General features: G+C 36.7%; 2 protein-coding genes across 14 annotated transcripts in view; both read right to left on the reverse strand.

Annotated features, from left to right (window-relative positions):
• The window catches only part of slco1c1 (solute carrier organic anion transporter family, member 1C1), a 72,473-nt gene extending 61,281 nt beyond the window's left edge, over positions 1-11,192 (reverse strand). For both annotated transcript variants that reach the window (XM_009299973.5, XM_068219668.1), the window contains exon 1: positions 11,132-11,192. The gene's annotated coding sequence lies outside the window, so the exon portion shown is untranslated. The remainder of the gene's footprint in view (positions 1-11,131) is intronic.
• A 1,852-nt stretch (positions 11,193-13,044) lies between these two features.
• pde3a (phosphodiesterase 3A, cGMP-inhibited) overlaps positions 13,045-22,674 on the reverse strand; it is a 121,545-nt gene continuing 111,915 nt past the window's right edge. For 7 of the 12 annotated variants that reach the window (XM_073946872.1, XM_009299996.4, XM_009299995.4 and 4 more), the window contains 2 exons: positions 19,630-19,894; positions 13,045-19,536 (listed from right to left, as the gene is read on the reverse strand). In XM_073946872.1, coding sequence (XP_073802973.1) covers positions 19,157-19,536; positions 19,630-19,894 — 645 coding nt within the window. In that variant the 3' untranslated portion in view covers positions 13,045-19,156. The remainder of the gene's footprint in view (positions 19,537-19,629; positions 19,895-22,674) is intronic. The other 5 variants (XR_012401709.1, XR_012401706.1, XR_012401708.1 and 2 more) reach the window with 4 other exon arrangements.

Consider the following 22,674-nt stretch of genomic DNA (forward strand, 5'->3'; position numbering starts at 1 on the left):
GAATGAAGCGAACGGGAGGTAGCGGGAACTACAATTCCCATCAGCCTAGGCGTGGCCATCATCGTATGCGGTCTGTTGTCGCTACAGATCCAGTAATGTGGAAATGGAGTGTGCTGCTAGTAGCGGAGAAGAAAAAGAGCTGGAAATGATCGAACCTAAAGCGGGTTTTAAATCAGATGTGTGGAAGCATTTCGGTTTCTTTCTAAAAAGATACGAAAAAGTAGAAAAGGTGACAAAGACAAAAACGGTATGCAGGCACTGCCAGACTGTGGTGAAATACAAGTCGGGGAATACGACTAAAAACAGTCATGGGGACTGCAGAACACAGCACACTTGTTAGATTGATGCAGACATTGACTTGTACCGCACAGAGACCTCCATCTCACTCATGGCTTGTCCTCTCAGGTGGTGGAAAGACAATGCACAACGTTACCCACTGCGGTCAACCTTGGCTAAATCATATCTCTCTGTCCCACAAACATCAGTCCTAAATGAGAGGGGTTTTTTCGGTTGCAGGGGACATGCCCAGCTTTTGCCAGATTATATTTTTATGATAATTTTTCTTTAAAAAAAAAACAACCCATCTCTATCCAAGTGTGTGAGTGATTAAATGTTGAATGTGATGAGTTTTCAACAATACTAAATTGAAACTTTATTTTTTCTACATGTTTTTATAGTTTTTTTGTTATAAAAATTGAAAAATTGAAGTTCTTGTTTCGAAACGTACAGATAGACGGCTAATTTGTATGTCATTGATATGTTTAGTGCTAAGGTAAATAAACACTTTTGACACTTTTTTGGAGTCTTTTCATTAGTCTTTCACGAAAGTGAAGACCGGGGAGGGGGGATGGAAGAGGAGGTGGAGGTGTTGAGGACGAAATTGAAGAGCGGGAAGAAGGAAGGGGGGAGTGCAGACAAAAGTTAAAAACCAGGGGAGGCAAAGGGGGTCGCGGCTTCTAATTAAATCTTTGGGGACCCCCAAAATGCATGGGCTCTTTGAATTGTCCTTACTTCCCCCACTTACTGGTGCCCCTGGTGTCTGTCAATATAATCAGATGGGGAAAAATCACATATATTTCAGTATATTAGCTCTGACGTATGTGACTCTAATGATTCGCAAACCACTCTACTCTGTGCACCACACAGTTATTTTTACGGTTGCACTCAGGAAAATGTGCCACGTTAATGCTGATTTTTGTTTTTCCTGTAAATTACTCAATAAATACCGTACCGTGCCATTCATATCGAGGTATTACCGTACCGTGAAATACTGATACCGTTACATCCCTACTATCTACAGATTAGATAGAATTTCATGATTATACAATATATTTCCCTTGTAGGGACATGTCAAACATTCATTCATTTCCATTTCATTCCGCATCCGCTGCGTAAAACATATGCTGGAATAGTTGGCGGTTCATTCTGCTGTGGCGACCCCTGATAAATAAGGAACTAAGCCAAATGAATGAATACTTAATGAATGAATACCTTAAAAAATGTAATAAATCCACTGAATCCTATTGATCAGTGTATATAGAGAGAATTGGTGACGTGCATTTGTCTTATTATGGCCCTGATATACTCCTGAATGAACAGCGCACATATCATATTCAGCATATGAGTCACTCAGGAGGACAATTGAAGAAAGCTGATTGTAATCCTTGATTGCTGATTCTGTCTAGTAAACCGGAGGAAAAAAGTGCTTGCTTGTCTATAATGTCTATGTGGGTGTTGCTTGACTTCACAGAATTATTAAATACTTATGTGTGAAATGTGGCGGCACCAGGCATGTGCACAGGTAGGACTCAACCTGTGTAGAGCACATGCCCTTTTTGTAATTACACTTGAAAGTGCCCCTTTAAAATGAATGAAAGCAAGAAGGTTGCTGGTTTGAGTCCCCGCTGGGTCAGCTGGCATTTCTGTGTGGAGTTTGCATGTTGTGCCCGTGTTGGCGTAGGTTTCCTCAGGGTGCTCCGGTTTCCCCCACACATGCGCTATTGGTCCGAACACATGCGCTATTGGTGAACTGATTAACTAGATTGGCTGTAGTGTGCGAGTGTGAATAAGTGTGTATGGGTGTATCGCAGTATTGGTTTGCAGCTGGAAAGGCATCCACTGTGTAAAACACATGCTGAAATAGTTGACGGTTCATTCCACTGTGGCGACCTCTGATTAAAATAGGACTAAGCCGAAGGAAAATGAATGAATGAATGAACTATTGTTTAGTGAAATGTGTTGAAAGAAATAAAATAATTTGGGGGGCTAATAGTCTGACTTCAACTATAAGTGGTTGCAAACAATTCATATGGGCTGAAATTAATTATGTTCAACTTAACTGTTTGCAACCTTAGAAAGTGTAGTAAATTCAATGACTATTTTTCCAGTGCAGACTGCTGTCCTTTAGCCGTTTCCTCAGTTGTTTTCGGGGGTAATCTGCTCATGCTTTACGCCAGTTTTGAGGCAGTTTTGAGAGTATGGCAGAATTCTTGGCCTGGTATTTCTAATAGGATTGAGCTAATCCATTTTTCACCCGTTGCAGTGTCCTGTCGAACAAACGGCTACTTCAGCTGCGTTTTTCCTGCTTTATAACCGGGTTAGCCCCGTTTACAGTATCATTGCTACATGACAAAACAAGTACAGGATAATCTATGACGTTAGAATAATAATTACTGCAGAAAGTACGAATAATGTGCTAATTGTCCTGACTCAGGGTTTAATTCTTGCATCAGAGGAAACTCAATGGGTTTCTTTGAGTTGGACACACAGGATCTGCTATAGGGCTGTTGTGCAATGTCAAATATAATGCTAAAAATATGCAATAAGAGAGAGTACAGAGAGTGAGAGAAAGCAGTTTCAACCACTTTAAGGTCAAAATTATTAGCCGCCTTAAGCAATATTTGTTTCAATCGTCTACAGAACAAACCACTGTTATACAATGACTTGCCTAATTACCCTAACTTCACCCTAATTAACCTAGTTAAGTCGTTAAATGTCACTTTAGGCTGAATACCGCAAAACCCAACAGTCAACTTTATCAAATAAATTGAGTGTAGTGAACTCAAAATTGACTGAAAGTTAATTCTACTCATTTGAAAAGAGTTTTAAAGTCAGTGTTGAAGGTAATGAGTTAATTAAAAACTACACTACTTTAACTTAAAAGTTCACAGTACTCATATAGATTTGTTTTTTAACTCAAATGGTTTGTAGCAATCGGTTTCCTCAAACGATTTGAGTTGCCTTAACTCGTTTTGTTTTACAGTACTCAGTTGGTTTGAGTTCTCTTCATTTATTGGGTTTTACTGTGCTCATATTGCTTCGTTTACTCAAATGGATTAAGTTCACAGAACTCATTTGCATTCGTTTTTGAACTTAAATGGTCTGTAGCAATCGGTTTCCTCAAATGGTTTGACTTACCTTAACTTTTTGGGTTTTACAGTGCAGTAAATGAAGAGAACTCAGACCAACTGAGTACTGTAAATCCTATGAAGTTAAGGCAACTCAAACCATTTTAGAAAACCGATTGCTATAAACCATTTGAGTTATAAACTAATCTATATGAGTACTGTGAACTTACTCCATTTACAGATGAAGTAAAGAGGTATTTAATTAACCCATTACCTTCAACACTGAGGTTGAACTCTTTTCAAATTAGTAGAATTAACTTTCAGTCAATTTTGAGTTCACGACACTCATTTCAGTTGATACGGTTGACTGTTTGGTTTTTACAGTGTGGGTTTAACTGTGATTAAATTGCTTCGTTTACTCAAATGGATTGAGTTCACAGTACTCATTAGAATTAGTGGTCCCACTTTAAGTGTCCTTAACTACTATGTACTTACATCAAAATAAATAAATACAATGTACTTACTGTGTTTATAATGTATTTGAGAACAATTGTGGTGCTCTTGAGTAGGGATAGGGGTTGGGTTATGGACAGGTTTGGTGGTATGGGTAGGTTTAAGGGTGGGTTAAGGTGTAAGGGATGGTCAACAGTGTATTTACAAATGTAATTACAAAAGTTAATTACAGCTGTAATTACATACATGTATTTAATCAAGCATAAGTACACATTAAATACATGTAAGTGCATTGTAACAAACTATTAATTCCTGTGAAAGTACATATTAGTTGAGGCAACTTAATATAAAGTGGGAACTAATTAGTTTTTGAACTTAGATGGTTTTTTGCTATCGGTTTCCTCAAATGGTTTAAGTTATCTTAACTTTTTGGGTTTTAGTGTAATGTCTTGAATAATATGTAGTAAAATATTATGTGCTGTCATCATGGCAAATATAATAATAAATCAGTTATTAGAAATAAGTTATTAAAACTATCATGTTTAGAAATGTGTTGAAAACAATGTTCCCTCAGTTAAAATATATTGCAGTAATGTTTAGCATCATTCATTATTTATTTTATTAAAAAAGTCGCCAAATTTGAAGCTCTAAAACATTACTGCGGTATATTTTAATAATGCATGCTTATTTCAATACATCTACTTATCATTTAAATGGAAATAGCGTCTTCAGTGAGCTCTAAAAAAGTAAACAAATAAAAAACACGTCTGCACTGACTGTTACATAAAAAACCCACAATAACCTCTCAAGTCCTTGAAGCGTTTCTGTGCTTAAACACACAGATAAAAATGTACCACTGCTTGCATTTGAGGGCCGATATCATAACCAAATATTCATTCATTTAGCTTAGTTCCTTTATTCATGAGTGGAACGAACCGCCAAATTATCCAGCATATGTTTTACACAGTGGATGCCCTTCCAGCCGCAACCCTGTACTGGGAAACACCCAGTGTGCAAATTATACATTGACCATCTTGGGGGTCAAATGTTTTGTGTAACACATCCTTCAGTCCTTTATGTTTTTATGTAAATTACATCTAATTTACTAATAAAACATTGAAGTTTTCAGTGTTTTGGGGGATATTTGGTGTGTTCTGACCTACAGTATCCTCTGATTAGCTATGTCAAAGGCTACTGTAGGTCAGACTATACTAACTATGCGTCTAACTTGACTTTACTTTCAGGTTATACATGGAAACAAACATCTATTTCAAGAGAAAACAGTCTTGTGAACACTTACCGTGTCTGTCGTTGCTCTAGATCTGCAGTTTCAGACTGTTTAATTAATTTTCTTCCTCACATAGGCTGATTAGCACGATTATGCATTCACAATGGTATGAACCATAATAGGGGTGGTCTAATGTATATTTATTTGATCTATTATTTTAATTATTAAGATTATTAATTAAGGTCACACTTTATTTTGATAGCCCGTTTGTTGAATTTAAGTGACATTGCATCTACATGCCAACTAATTCTCATTAGATTATAAGCAGACTGTTAGGTTGAGGTTTGGGTTAGAGTTAGTGTAAGTTGACATGTACTTTCTTATAGTAAGTTAAAAGTCTGTTGAAGGAGCAGTAGATTAAGCAGACAGTCTACTAATACTCAAATGGACCATCAAAATAAAGTGTTACCTTATTTAAATTACAGATCAGGGCAAACTATTTCTCAGTATTAAAGGGCTGACCCCCGATACATCTTGTTTTCATGTCCTTCATGGGGGATAAAGCGTTTTTAAGGGGGGTCTATCCCCCCCCGAACCCCCCTGTAATTCATACAATGGAAACATCCATTTAGTTTATTCAATTCACCTAAAGTTGCATGTGTTTGGACTGTGGGGGAAACCCACACCAACACAGGGAGAACATGCAAACTCCACGCAGAAATGCCAGCTAGTCCAGTCGGGACTCAAACCAGCGACCTTCTTGCTGTGAGGCAACATCGCTAACCACTAAGCCACCATGCCACCTCAGAACTGAAATAAATTCTAATTTACAAGCGCTCACAGACATTTTAATTCTCTAAAAGTTGCAATGCTGAAAAAACAAACGTATTAATTAATTGGAAACTGTGTAATGTAAAATAAGATGAAGTCACCAGGAATAATGATCACACATGAACGCTTTTGAGAAAGAGAGATGCCACCTGTGTAGTGTGCACTCAGGAGACTGCTTTCTGCATCACTTACGCTCCTAATGGCTGTAATGGAGAGATTGCAGTCCTCATTATTTGTAATCAGCCTCCCCCAGATCACAGCTAGATCTATATTTGCTGTCTGCTTGTGGAAGAGTTGCAGGCAAACAGAGAGAAATGATATACAGTTCACATCAAAACTATTCGCCTTCCTGCTAAATTTGTATTCTTCTTCTAATAATGTGTAGCAGACAGATGAAGTTTTCACAGTATGCCCCATAATATTTTTAGATTCTGGAGAAAGTCTTATTTCTTTTAGTTTGGCTGGAATAAAATTTAGTTTAAACTATTTATGGTCAATATAATTTATTTATTTATTTATTTATTATTATTATTATTATTATTATTATTATTATTATTATTGACTTCCTATTGTTGCTAACATTTTAATGCACGTTGGCTTGTTTATTTGGTTGTAACAATCTATATAGTTTGCAGAGTATGGTTCGAGTTTCGGAAGAAGTGACTCAAGTTTATTGCTGGGTGTTGTTAACCCAGGAATGCGTACACTCCATCAATGGTAGTGCTAGCTTAGTTCATAGGGTGAAGGAGGTAAAAACAGGGGTGCTCAAACTTAGTCCTGGAGGGCCGGTGTCCTGCAAAGCTTAGCTCCAACTCGCCACCGACACAGAAAAGTTTCTAGTACATCTAGAAAGAGGTTGATTAGCTGATTGGGATGTGTTTGGTTAGGGTTGGAGCTAAACTCTCCAGTACACCAGCCCTCTAGGACCGAGTTTGGACACCCCTGAGGTAAGGGAAGCTGTGTTGTCTCAAAAGAGAGTTCATTGTTAGGTGTAATATTTTTTCAAAACGCTTACCTTAGGCTTTTTTCTCTTTATATTTTTGTTTGGCAGTTTATTTATTTTTGTTTTTCTGTGTTTTGATTGTCCCTTTAATTATTATTTTTGCATAACATCTCCACTAAATGAAGTTTAATCCTAAACTAATTTCGAGAGGAGCTTGTTCTCATGATTGACCCAGCTAGCCCATCTTAGCTAATCACGATCCTCCAATCAAATGATCCCAAGTCACTATATATACTCATACTATATATCCTTTCTACAGCTATCTTGGTCTGGAAGAAACCCCCCTGCTCCCCTTCTTTCACCTTTATCCAGAAGGCTAGTTAAGCTTTTAAAATCCACATTGATCTGAATAGTATCTTGCGAAATAACTTGCTAACATAATAATAACAAGAGTATTTTATGCACATCATCATGGCAAATACAAAATTATTATGTTTAAAAATATGTTTGAATCTCCTCTTTGTTAAACAGCACTTGGGAAATATTTTTAAAAGCATTAAAATTTCACAGGAGAATCAATAGTTCTGACTTCTACTGGCAATCAGCTTTTGAGAAATAAACACACACTACAGAATAAGAGACCCTTGACTAAGCCCCGCCTTTAGAAACATTCCTGGCCAATCCTTGCATGGCAACTGTTGCTGTGTTGAAAAAGAAATCCTATTGGAAGACTTTTGTGATTAGATAGCTCTGAATGAGGCTGATGTGCATATCATTAATTATTTACATGAATGTTAAAGTCAGCAACAGTAATCAGGGGCGGAGCTTACTTTTCTTTATTAATCATTCACAGAATCTGCTGCTTCTTTGGTAGTGTTTGCAGTGTTGACATGCCATTCAGGTTTATAACAGTCAAAGAAAACAATGTCTAAAAGATTGATTCACTGACTGTGCATGCACACAAAATTATTTACATTGAGTAAAAAATGATTTACATTTATGTATTTAGTAAATGAATAAGCATGATAGAAAATAATGAGCACTTTAAAAACATTTTTTAATCAATTATTTACTCAGAATTAAAAGCATCTGTTAATCTGCATTAAAACATTAATTGTGTATTAAAAATGTGTATGAAATTCCACCTAGTCAATAACAAATGCACAAAAGTATGAAACTAAAACTGGTCTATTATTTTAAAATATTAATAATTTTTTTTTGCATATTTATTTTAGAAATATATAGATTAAAACACATTTTTGAAAGCATTAAAAATTAATTTACCCATCACTTAAATGATATATTGGATGCTAACTAGTCTATAATAAATGCACAAATGTACAAAATTTCAACCAATTTTTTAAATAATAATTATTTGTTTTTAATATTTTTATAAGTAAAAAATAGAAAAACATTTTAAAAGCATTAATCATTTACATATTACTTAATTTATATATCAAATTCTAACTAGTCTATAATAAATGTACAAAAGTATAAAAGTAAGTTGTTATTATATATATTGTATTGTATATATTATATTGTATATATACTATTATTATTTATATTCTACTATTTTTCTTTTTTTTCTTCTTTTATTTTGAGTTTTCATAAAAGAAAATACATATGTAACTTACATATTCTCTCATACAGAGAGAGACTTACAGATCTTGTATTTACTTTGTATTTTCTTCTCTTTAAAAAGAACAACAACTATAAACAGTAAAACTTGGGGAGCAACAAATCCTTTAAAAGGTTTCCTTTAAGGAAGAACAGACACTCATTTAGACATAGTATTACATTTAGGATACAATTCAAGAAAAAAATCAGGCATATTAGTGAGATATACTCAGTCCATTTACTCTAAATTAAAAGTATTCAGTCTGTGTTCTTAATGAAAACAATAGTTTTTCCATGACATATATAGTGTGCACTGTACCAATCCATTCTTCAACTGTAGGTGACTCTAATTTTAACCATTTTTTTTGTACTTACTTTTTTAATAGCTGCCAGAAGAATAAATAACAATTTCTTATCTTTATTAATCCATCCATCCAAATGCATATTACCTAAATATAAAGATTCACAGGTAAAGTCAATCTCTACCTCAAAAATGGCGTTTAGATGTATTTTAATCTCTTTCCAGTATGGGGTTAATTTCTGACAATCCCAAAAAACATGAAAGTGATCAGCTACTTTTTCCCCACACATTCTCCAGCAGCTAGTACCCTTTCCTCTATGTATTTTCTGTGATGGTGTGATGAAAAACCTTAAAACATTCTTCCAACCGAGTTCTCTCCACATGGCTGAGCTGGAACATATCCATCAACCTATTTTTCAAAATACTAATAATTTGTTTTAAACGTTTTTATCAATAAATAAATACATATATTTTAAAGCATTAAAAGCAAATGTACATATTACTTATATAAAGGTTAAAAGGTCTCCTTTAAGGGTTTGTTGGGTTGGGTTTATAAATAATGACATTTAGTATCAGGCATAAAAATAAATAAGTAGTAAGCTTGACAGTGTGAGGATTCTTAATATCGGAGGACGAGCGCTTCTGGCTGAAATTCTGGCTGAGTTTATGCGTTTAATTTGTAAATCTGCCTGACTAAGGAGTTAAGGAGGCCTGAGGCTTGAGAAAATCCTTCCTCGGTGTCACGAGTTTTAACATAACCACCTGAACCAAGACATGATGCTTAACACTTTAGATTCGATCTCAATGATTTCATTATCTGTTAGACTTATTTGTCTGTTTCGTTCTGATCAGGCTTCAGATTTTGAACTAATTATACATTATTAACCATATCAGTTAATGAACAATTTTGTACATCACAAGTGTTTTCTGTTTATTTACAGTTGTGAATCGCATTATGGGATGTTGATTTCTGCTCTGTAGACTTTTGATGTCGAAAATTCAACTCTACAGCTTAACAAAGTGACTTTAATTGATGTTTTAGTAGTTTGAAATAATATAATGTATAAGAAAAAAAATACTATCTAGAGAAATAAGTCTGTGAGATGACAGTAAATGTACTGGGGGGTTATTAGAAGGTTTTGTGGCGAAATTTACAACATCAACCCAGACAATATAGCACTTTACACTATTAAAAGTGTTCATAAATGTCACTTCTTTGAACTTTTCAAGGATAAAAGTTGCTGGAGGAAAGATCAAGATCTCATAATGCAATTAAAAATCAGAAATAATAAAACATGAATCACAAAATACAGAAAGCTGCTATTTTAATGAAATATTTAATGATTTCTGCAGGACACCTCTGTGAAAATAGTCTCAGAAAAGCTTTAAAGTGAACTGGAAAGAAACACAATTTTCTAGTGTCTGGAATACTGAAATAATTTGCATGTTTTAATATTCACACCAGCTTTTCTTTGGTAATTTACTGTATATACAATCTGATTAATTGATTAATGTATAACAATCTGTAAAACATGAACTAAACAGAAGTATTAAATCCTCCAATCTGCAGGACACAATGTGCAAGTCTTCAATTAAAAACTAACACTTTTAAAAAATGTAAAAATGAAATCAAATGTGAAATGCTGATACGTCATTTACTTCAAAGTTAATTAAAACTAATATTAAAATAAAATAAACGATACCCAGATATTACAGCTGAAAATATATAAATAAAAGTTGATTTTACTTAACTAATAGAGATTATTATTTAATTATTAACCTTATATTATGATTTTTATACCCTTTCAAAACTGAGGCCCAGGGCTCTGTATATGTTTAGACTTGTAAACACCTTTTTAATTACTATACAGCTTTTCTCAAAACATTACAGGTCTAACAAGCAAACATAGTATAATAATTAGACATATTATCATTAATAACGGCATATAATGTAGATTATTAGCTTTTAGATGTATTTATTTTCTCTAGGACAGCAGAAAACAGTGAAACAATGTCACAATCAATTAAAAATTAAATAAATGTTTGTAAATCTAGACTTGTAGGTGCTTTAAAGTGAGTTTCAAACATGTCCGCGTCAAAAACAAACAAGTCAAATTTCCGTTTCCGTTTCGTTTATAGACATTTGACCACTTCCGCCTTTCATAAAACAGTCTTTCAATCAATAACATTTGTTTTAATATTGACTAAACATATATAATTAGCAATTAATTTGTTGATAGCCCGCTCGTCACCGTCAATAACAAATATTAATGAATGAAGATGAGCCGTTGTACCAATGATTACAGAGTTTTATCAGAGCTAATGCGAATATTTGTTATTAATAATGTATTTTGATGAGGACACCGTCTCTTACTGCCGTTTAAACCGTGTAAAACTGTTAAATATCTTACCTGTTGATCGAAAAAATATCCCCGGGTTGGTTTAACCGGAAGTCGAGGTATCTCCATCTCCAGCACTCGGATGTTGATAGGAAATTAAAGAGCTCGCCAATTTCCACTTTCTGTTTTCATTCTGTTAACTAAATGACATGTTTTCATTTTAAGAGATAGTTAAAAGATCATTTATAATAATTATTTGGCTAAAAACTGCAAGTAGTACTTACAATCAAACGCCGGACCGTCTTCTGTTTGTTTACATGCGTAATGTTACATAACCACGCCAAGCAGAACTCGATTTCCCCGCGAATTACAACCCAACTCCGACGGTTCAATTTACACATCATCAATATAAGATAACATCGAGGTATTATTTATAGGCCATATATCAGTATTTAACTCAGTAAATGTTTGATTTTATATAAAAAAGAGTTATGCTGATAACAAAATGAAAATATGGTATTAAAGTAGAAAACAAGACGTATTTTATGTACTTTCTTAGTAGATATTTGTTTTTTATTTACTTTTTACTCAAACTGTTATGCTGATATATAAAAAATAGGGTAATTATAATTATAATAATACAAAAAACAGTGGACTTGTGCTAATAAATATGGTTAAGACAGCATAATTTACATTTTTAGTTGCCTAAAGCAACTTAATTTACCTTCAATATATATATATATATATATATATATATATATATATATATATATATATATATATATATATATATATATATATATATATATATAATCAGTTTATGCTCTTCCTGGGAATCAAAAGTGCCTTAATGTTTGAGCTAGTACATTTTCACTGGTATAATAATGATCCTACCTTCCGTTTACACACTGACTACTACCATAGCTTCATATGGCAGACTTTTAAAACAATTTGTTCTTGAAGAGATTTGGGTTTAGCTGCATTTAAATGTTGCCATGTCCTTCTGTACAATGTATTATATGAATTATGCACACCTCAAGCTTTAGGAAATAAGCTACATAGATGCCAAGGACATTCGTAATCTTACTGTATGTCTAAAAGCTGATGTTTAAAGGGTTAATTCAGAACAATGTGTCTTTTAGCTTATAAAAAAGTAAGGTTTTAAACAAATGCGCTGCTAATAAGTTTAAAGCAACACACCCCTTAAACCGTTTTAATAATCAAGTGTCTTTCTTTTGTTGTTTCAGAACAATCCCAGCAGACACACAATGCCAATAAGATGTTAATATTACGTTAGATTTAAGCAGCCTGCATCTAAGGACAATGTTATGTTGATTTCCAATAACGACGTTACATTACGTTAATATTTAGTTGATTTTAGGTTGTGCCAACATCTTAAACCAACGTCAAATTAGAGTCAAAAACTAACATTTATTGGTCAAGCATGGCAACCAAAATCTAACATCTAATAGACGTCATTGTGGTAACATCCACACAACTTCAAGCTCATTAGACGTTGATATTTTATTGGTTTTAGGTTGCGTTGTGACATTGACATCGGCCTGTTGTTGGGTTTTGTCGTCAACCCGATTTTCATTTACAATATGCAACCTTCCCACAACAATGGGGTTGCAGACGTCATGTTGACATCATGTGCCTGCTGGTATGTGCCAAACAGATATAACACATCATGCTGCACACTTTCCTCTTCATAAAACTGCTTCAATATCAAGTCAGTTCCTGCTGTAAACATAATCAATGGTGAATTACTGAAGTTAAAATGATATCTAAACTAGCTAATTTTAGGGTAACTTAAGATCATTCTTACCTGGTATCATCTGAGCTTGACTTTGATAGAGATAGAAGCCATTTTCATAGCACAAATATAACAAATATTTGACATGCTTCCCCCTATCATCCTGAAAGGGGTGAAAAATCAATGAAGCAAGTGATAAAAAATTAAGTACACACAGAGACATTGAATACCACAGTATTTCACTCGTATTATTAAACTGTATTCACATTACAACATCCACAATGTTCAGCTTGTGACAGGTTCTAATAATCTCAATATATATTTTCTGTATGTTACATTATACCAAGAGGCACTTCCAGTAAGTCTGGCAATAGAGGAGCTACAGTATAGTGTCTAAATTACAAAACAGTAAAAATAAATAATGTTTATCTAAAAGACTTCTGTTGTCGTTTTCATCTTTTTCGTCCCTTTTTTTGGCTTTGTTTTTGTCTCGTCTCCGTTTTAACCTGTACACAATATTGGTTTGTACAAAATGGAACAACAATCAGCGATAAAATGAATATTTCACTTTACGAATACTGGTGATTTACACAGTTCCCCTTTCTATAGGTATTGCTACATGTGTTAAGTGCAAGATACAAGTGAGAAGAAAAATAATTATTTTGTCAGTGAAGTGCCGACTATATAAAAAAGTACAAGTCTCATTTCTCCTTCTCGGAGAGAACTGTAAAACTTGTTTGGTTCTCAAGATGAATAAAACGGGTGGACGTGGTTATAAGACAGCTGAAGATGAAGGAACGAGCTATGAACAAGAAAAAATATAATAAAGTTCAGCTTTTTATATGACATGTACTCTCTCTTTATGTCTACATGTGAGTTTGACATGCTGGTTCAATTGCCAGCTGTCAATCAAAAAGAAATCGAGGGATGAGCTTATGAGACTAAATTTTACACGCGATCCCAGCAAGTCATTGTGCATTTCTGAAATACCTGCTCAGGTATTTGAGCTCTACTGTACAGTCTATAATCTATTTCGCTCCTAAGGGCATTTGTTATGTGTGAAAACATATTTCTGCCATTATGAACATGTCTATACTGGTGTCCCAAGTATTGTGCTGTCCATTTAGACTATGGGAAATATGGAAAATAGGTAGACTAACAAAACCCCCAGCCCTAACAAAGACTATCGGACACCTTTTGAGCCAATGGAGGTGAAGATTTACTATTTGACACTAAACTTAAGCCTATCAATATAACCCTTCTGGTACTTCAGTATTGCTCCGAGCAGGTTTTGAACATTAATTTTAGCCATGGGAAGTGAGGACACAACATCCCTCTCACACTGCACAGTTTACAGCATGGGAGGGAGGTACACTGACACAAAACCTTGAAGACTAGCCCAAACTCAGTCCAAGAGGGCTGGTGTTCTACATATTTTAGCTCTAACCCCAAATAAACACACCTGAACCAGACAATAAAGCTCTTTCTAGGTATACTAGAAACTTCCAGGCAGGTGTGTTGAAGCAAGTTGGAGCTAAACTATGCAGGACAGCAGCCCTCCTGAAGTTTGTGCACCCTTAGACTAGCTCCCAAGTCCCAGGCCCTAGTGTGCCTCTTAAGGCCTGCGTAATGAAGCTACTACTAGCTAGTCTCAGTTACACTTACCCCCTTAAACCTCACTCCCTACTAGATTTCAGATTTGTGAGCATATCTTAAGTTTAGAGGTAGGCTCTCGCTAGCTGGCCTTAACCAAGACACTGGTATACTTCAAACAAAGTAATTGTTCGTAATTCATTTGAGGCCAAAAAGAAGTTCGAGAAGGCTAAGAAATGGTATACTGCTTTCAGTGCAGGAGGAGGAGTTGTAAATGTGTCACGTCCAAAACTTTTAGTGAGGTTTTGTTCCATTGGTGAGGTTTTGTTCCTTGCCACTATCGCCACTGGCTTGCTTGGTTTGGGACTTGTAGACTGCGCATTGATGAATTTGCTCTACAGTGTTTCAGCAGTGAAAATTAAACCACACTAAACTGAATTAAACTGAACGTCAACTCTGAAAACTGGACTGACACGGTTTCAATTGACTAGAACTTCTATGTTAAGCTGCTTTGACACAATCTACATTGTAAAGTGCTATAGAAATAAAGATTAATTGAATTGAATCCTAAACACAAAAACAATAACGGGTGTGAGAGAATAACAGTTTTATGTAAGGCAGTGGTCTCAAACTCAATTCCTGGAGGGCCGCAGCTCTGCATAGTTTCTCTCCAACCAGCTTCAACTCACACCAGCTTAATTGTCCATAGTAGTCTTGAACACCTTGATTAGTTGGATCAGCTTGATTAGAGTTGGAGCAAAACTGTGCAGAGCTGCGGCCCTCCAGGAATCCAGTTTGACACCATTGATATAAGACAAACAGCCTTTTCCAGGGAGACGCACCACCACGGCACACTGCACTGTTTTATATTTGTCACAGATTGAGACTGACTGCAACAATGTTTAGAGCTTTTAGAGTTGTGTTTATCGCTCGGTGTGTGACTCAGGATCTCGTGTTTAGGACCAAAATACACTCCCCAAAAAGTTTGCTTTGGTGAGCGAAGTTTTCGAACTGCAGAAACAAACTTAAAACTAACTTAGTTGTAACTGGATTTTGTTCACAATTATGTCATTTCAGCTCTTTTTTCGATTTAGTTTGAAGTACACCAGTGCCTTTAACCTTCTCTTCCTTCAAGATATCAGTCATTAGTATGCCTTTTGAAGCCAGGGGATTGAAACTCCTTCAAGTTGGTCTCTGTCAAACTCCCCTCTTAAACCTCATTCGCTACCAGGTGTCAGACTCTTGAGCATGTCTTAAGTCCAGGGGATTGAGACTCCTAATAGCTGGCCTCAGTTACACTAACACCATTATACCTCACTCCCAGGTATCAGTCAATAGTATGTCTTTTGATGCCAGAGAATTGAGACACTTGCTAGCTAGCCTTAGTTAACTTAACTTCCTATCAGGTCTCAGACTCTTGTGCACATCTTCAATACAGACTCCTTCTAGGCTCCCAGGCTTATTGTGCCTTTAGATTCTGGCCTCTATTGGTTCTTGGTTTGTTGCTCATCGTAACTGAAATTACACAGCGGGAAAGTGAAATATTCAGACACTGCCAAACTTCATCAGAGGGAAATCTGACCACAACGGCCAAACCAACAATCAAAGATTGTAGCTTAGGATTTCAGGAATTATTTCGGATTTCCAAAATTTGTCTCAGGTGACCAAGTCATGACTGAAAAAGCACAGTGTGAGCAGAGCTATATTGGCCACGGGAGAGAGGCCTTTTTTACATTCACTCCCCTACACTTCACTCCCTACTAGCTCTCTGTCACTAGTCTGCCTCATGAGGACATGGGAGTGAGGTTTATACTAGCTGGACTGTGTTGCACACTCTCCGCAAACCTAGAGTCCCTGAAGCCTTCTAGATCTTCAAACCCAAATATAATCTGGAACACTCCTGGCTTGACAAGTAAGCAGACTAAAAAGAGGCCCTAATGTTTCTAGTGTGCATACTAGGGAAGTGAAGCACCTTCATTAAACTCCTCCACCCTGACCTAACACCTGGAACCAGTGTAACACATCCACTTGTATTGTCCTCCCTCTGAGCAGGAATCAAAACTATCAATCCTATTGTGGGAGGCAGGAACACTAACAAGGAAGCTAAAGGGTGTAGCCCTCTAGTGGTAGTCGCTAGTAGGCTAATTCCACAGTTTTTGTTAAGTCTCTCTGAATGCCGTCTAGATGGAAGCAATTCTGCAATATTGGACCACTGAGTGTTATCTTTGGTGACTCACTGCCGTGTGCCCTCAATGCTAATCACCGGGTATTGACATGCATTTATCAAACAGAGTGAAGTCTAGGCTTCCCATCATGCAATTATAAGAAAAACGGGCAGAGCTGCACTTCTTCCAAAGTGTCATGTTTTATATTTAGGTGTATAGTATTCATCTGGATTTGATTATAGGTTCATTTTATTTAGGGAACTATATACAGCAAAGACAGCTGTGTAATTTAACACTTTGATGCATGATGTCCACAACAGTGGACAGATTTTTAAAAGTCATATCTACGCCCTTACTATTACTCATTATCACTGTCCTCCTCGATGTTGAATGTTGACAACCTAAGTTTAAAATGATAAACGAATGTGATGCACAACAACTACTATCTTTTATTGCAGCGGACAGTAACGCTCTAAAAGTGCGTTATTTTGGGGGAAAAAGACTGGGAATTAATATATCCTTGCTTTAAAAAGGTAATAAAAACATTAAGACTATTTGTATTTGTGATTTAACAACTCATGCACCAAAGGGTTAATATCTCTGGCCTGGGGTTACAAATCTATGGCCTAAAGAAGAAGTATAATAAACCCTCTGAAAAATGGGGCCAAGTACAAATTAAAAAGCACTCATACTGCATCACTCACAACCACACAGCCTTTACATGCTGTCCCGGCCACTGCTACAGAGAACAAAAACTGTGTTTCATACTTTGGGTAGAATGGAATCGAAGTCATATTTGGCACACACACACACACACACGCGCGCGCACACACACTTGAGCTGTGTGAGATTTACACAGCGACAACAACGAAAAGAAAGAAAGTGCAGTTGGAAACGCTAACAATCTACTGTACACATACGGTCAGTATTGCTTAAATAATTCGCTGAACTACATTGCACCACGTTGCCTGATAGTATTAAGGCGATCGAAGGGGACGTTTGAAAGATGAGTGCCAAACGGGATTGAAGCACATGATCATCGCCTCCCCACCGAGGCGTTTTTAATTGGCTTTCCTTCAAAGTGACTGAAGGCATCGAACTCGGGCCTGATTAGACATTGGACTTAAGGTGATTAAGCTCACAGAAGTGTTTCATCTTACCGTCACCAGCAATCTGCCTCTTTCAGCACATCAAAGGAGAGCGCGGACAGCCGTGTCGACCGGTGCCCGTATCTCATGTGTGGCACATGGTCTTTGGATCCGCTCATGTGAGAGGGACAGCACTCGCCGTCTCATCCCTGGGGCAAAGGAGCTCACAGTCACTCATACGGCTGCGTGAGAGGACTGTGAAGCATGACTACGGCCTTGTTTGGAGGGCGAACATGCGACTGCGGGGGAATGCGGGAGCCTGAGGCTGTCCCGTCAGGCCATGCGCTCCAATCTGTGCCTTTGATCAACAAAACTTTCAGGAGCTGTTAAGTCAGCTCTCAAAACTTTCTGGAGCAGTTTACTAAGAAGCTTGAACGCAGGAGAAGCTCTGCTTGATATGGAGAGAAGGAAGTTTCTGTAGAGTTTCAGTTGGTTGGGATGACATGATGCACTATTGCATGTGGAATGCGCTGACTGAGCAATTATATCAAATTACCTGTAAAACAACGATTGGGCTACTGTTAAAAAGGCCATTGGCATTTTGAAGAACATACACTTTAAAAAGAAGGGCAACAACAAGATTCCCATTTGTCCTCCCAATTTAAGATTCAAAAGATTATAAAGTTGCAAGAAAGTCTGTAAAAACCAATGACTCCTTATTGGAAAACAGTCTGATCCTGAGAAACGCAAGATCTCAGTTCATGGACTGATGGAATGGTGAGAGAAAAAGGTGAGGGAAGAGAATGACAAGCATTCGAACTGACGCCTTCGGAAATGGGACAATGGAGCAAGGGTTTGCTATAGTGACCTCTGGATAAAAAGGAAAAGAAAACAAACAGCGATGGCGGGAAAGACATGGAAACGTATAGTGTTACACATTTTTGTAGCATTTGCACAAATGCATGCTGTTTCTGGAACGTCTGCTTCTATCCGTGGATGATGGGATACGTGAGTGAGGCAAAATGCCTTTAAGGAGACTCCTACCAGAGTCGACAAGAGTCACGCTGGATTGATTTCTCTTCTCGGACTTTGACATTAAGCTCCCCGGAAATGCTTGCTGAAGAGAACGGACGAGCCTGCAGAACTCGTGTAGCCGCAGGTCACCTGTTGTAGTTTGGGGATTTAAGGTGCAGCTGGATGTGTTTCGCCAGAAGGATTTGCAAAACTGACCAACGTCTAGAAAATATAGGAAACCCCCTGGAGAACTCTATGTCCTGGCCAATTTTAGCATCAAAGCTCACTTTACTGGAGTGTCTAGCGCTAACAGTTCAATGTTACTCACCCCCTTCCCACCCTGTTTCCTTTAGGCACATGTTCCCCAAGCATCTACAGTGTTGTGTCTAAGTGATGTGCTGGCAACCATTTCTTTGAAGTCTCACTTGCCAATAAAACAAAAACGTTCAGACAATGTTCTGGTCTAAAAATGGCAAGTCATTCATTCTGGATCTTTCTGGTCTTCGTCTTGTTTTCCCTCAATGTCTTCTACAGTCTCTGTGTTTTTCTCATCTGCTTCCTCTACAGTCTCGCCATCTGGTTCCTGTGTTTCATGCGTGTCTTCAGGTACGGGTCCCTCCTCTTCCTCTGTTGACCCCTCCCCTTGGTCATCCGTTGGCTCCTCCTTGCTCCCTGGCTCCTCCTCCTCTTCATCGATGGCCAGGATTGGCTCAGGGGTGGTGCTCAGGCATGTTGACTCCTCCCCTTCAGTCTGGCTCTGGGACTCCTCTGCAATGACCTTCTTCCACATCTCATGGTTCTCCAGCAGGTGATGGGAGATCTGGCAGAAGACTTTCCTTCGTTTCTTAGGTGCTGGTTTTTCTATCATAAAGCCGGTAAGTAGAGAGAGTGTTAACTGGTTCTTGCTTAAAACAAATAATCACAGATATAAAGAATCTAAAGTCCTGCACTCACGGGAGAGTTCAGAGCTGGTGGAGGCGTCCTCTTCCTCCTCCTCCGCTGTGTCCTCATCCTCCTCCTCGCTCTCGTCCTCCACCTCATCTCCATCTTTGGGCAGAGGGTGGACCCAGCGGCCAGGCATGAGCGCCGCAGAGTCATACGAGCTGCACAGAGGACCCACGATGTGTGTGATGAAGGACTCTTGCAGTTTGGCCAGCTGAGGTGCTGAGCGGTCCATGAAGGGGCTGATGGGAAGACCGAGACTGGACTCTTCATCACCCTGAAACAACACAATAAAGAGGAAATACTTTTAATTCAATTCAAGTTATTCATTGGCAGATTATGTTCCTAATTTTAAGGAAAAACTGTGAGAGACAAGATTTATCGTATATTAATGTTCATATATTGCATCTTTAAATATGATTTCACTTGATAATAATAATATTATACATTTATTATTTTAAAATACTGCTTAAATGCACACATAAATATTTAATAATGTAATCATTTAATAAATACTTGGTAAATTTCTATTGACTTTAGGTTTAAAGCTCTTTAAATCCATCTCCGTTGCTGAAATGTCAATTTTCTTCTGTTTTTCTTTGACTTGGTCCTATATCAGTATGTGTGAGTGCAGAGTGTGAAATGACGTCACTACAGCTAAAAGATGAAAGCATCTGAAATCATTTCACATCTACAATCAATTCAACCTAGAAAAAAAAAAACACACACACACACACTCACAGCAATCATGCATTTTATCTCAATTCAGAAATGCCCCATTCAATGCATTTTTTGTTCAACTATTCACTACAAAAAACAAATTATGCAGCACATCCCCTCACTATCCACTCCAATAAACTGACTTCTGCTAAATTTATTCTAATGACTGTAGGTTAAAAGCATTAAATAATAAAAATAATTTAAAAATCATGGATACTCAAATGCACACAGATAAATTTAATAATTTATTATTTTTTAAAATATTTTTTCAGGGTTTTCGCCTTTAATAGATAGTACAGTATAGAGAGTATAGACAGCAAAGCATGAAAAGCAGAAGAATCAGTAAAGGACCTTGAGGCGGGAATCAGACTCAAGTCGCCGTGAACACCGAGCACAGACAATCAGGTGATAACTGAATAATTTTTTAGTAAAATGAACAAAAAACATAATGCACAACCATCCAACCTTATACACTAATATAAAATAAAAAAGTAGAAATAAATCTGCAATGAATGCTTGATTATATGTTTAGATTCTTGCTAATATCCGGCTTAAAGCTCTTTAAATCCATCTCGGTTACTAAAATTTTTATTTTTTCTTCTGTTTTTCTTTGACTTGTTCCTATATGAGTATGCGTGAAGAGCAGCGTGTGAAATGACGTCACTACAGCTAAAAGATGAAAGCCTGTGAAATCATTTCACATCTATAATCAGTTCATCCTGGAGAAAATAAACACACATTCACAGCAACCATGCATTTTATCTCAATTCAGAAATGCCCCATTCAGTGCATTTTTGTTCAACTATTCACTACAAAAAACGAATTAAGTTAAAAGCATTAAAAATAATAATTTAGAAATCATGCATACTCAAATGCACACACACATATCGTCACCTTAGAATTAGCAGGTTCTATCTGACATTTTTGTCCAAATTGAGTTACTGACATACTCTTATTAAATGACAACTTATTTACATTGTGGGATGTTTTTTTAAAGTTGTTTAGATTTTAAGACTTTTTATTTACAAAAACAAATGTTACACGCATATGGTTTGCTCTGGAATGCAAAAAATTTAAAGGTCATTATCTCAAAGCCATTCAGAACGCAGAGAGAACCTTATAACTCCAAGGTGACAATATTTAATAATGCAATAATTTATTATTTTTAAAATAACTTTTTCAGGGTTTTTTCGCCTTTAATGGATAGGACAGTAGAGAGTATTGATAGGAAAGCATGAGAAGCAGAGAGAGGAAGGAACGGCAAAAGGACCTCAAAGCGGGAATCGAACTTGGGTCGCCGTGAAGACCGAAGTTAATGTGTTGACACATTAACCACATCGCCACTGGCACAGAAAATAATGTTATAACTGAATAATTATTTGATAAAATTAACAAAACCGCAATGCATAACAATCTAATCATACATGAAAAACAGGTCGGCCGTTAGGCAGAGCAACAGAAAAAAAAAGTGCGTGTATATTATACTAAGTAAACTAAGTGTGTTATTTCTTATGAAAATTGTTAAATACACACTAAATAACTTACGTCTCACACAGAATTTTACTCGCTTCCCCTCAAAGACAGCGCAAAGAAAATGGCGGTTTCTCACGTTGATGTCCCTGCATGTTGACGTGAAGTGCGTGCTCTCTTTTACGTCCGCGTTCCCAACCCAGCACTGCTGGGTTATAGATAAAGACCAATTTTCAACCCAAATTGGGTTGAATCAACCCAATTTTGTTACCCAGCAGTCTCAACCCAGCGTTTTTTAGAGTGTATATATTAATATAAAATATAAAAAAGTTGAAATAAATCTGCAAAAAATAATTGATTATACGATTAAATTCTTGCTAATATCAGGCTTAAAGCTCTTTAAATCCATCTGGGTTATTAAAACGTCATTTTTTTCTTCTGTTATTCTTTGACTGATCAGTATGTGTGAAGAGCAGCGTGTGAAATGACGTCACTACAGCTAAAAGATGAAAGCATCTGAAATCATTTCACATCTACAATCAATTCATCCCCCCAAAAAAGTGATGCGCAAACATACATTTCATCTCAACTCAGAAACGCTCAATCCAGCGCATTTTTTGTTCAATTTTTCATTTTGAAACCCCTCCTAATTACGCAGCAGATCCCCTTACACTATCCACTCCAATAAATAAGTCAGGATTTCACCAGCAGCACACTGAAGCGCAGCCGAGGAGTCGCACACTTGATTGGATTTTTCCAGTTCAGGAGAGAAACAGACTTCACAGACATTCAACCGCCATAAAAACTAGGTCAGGCTTTGGCATGGACGGGGGGAAACACGCCAGCTCTGCCCTCCTTCATTATTCA

This window comes from Danio rerio, chromosome 4, assembly GCF_049306965.1.
Source record: "Danio rerio strain Tuebingen ecotype United States chromosome 4, GRCz12tu, whole genome shotgun sequence".
In the NCBI taxonomy this organism is placed as follows: Eukaryota; Metazoa; Chordata; class Actinopteri; order Cypriniformes; family Danionidae; genus Danio; species Danio rerio.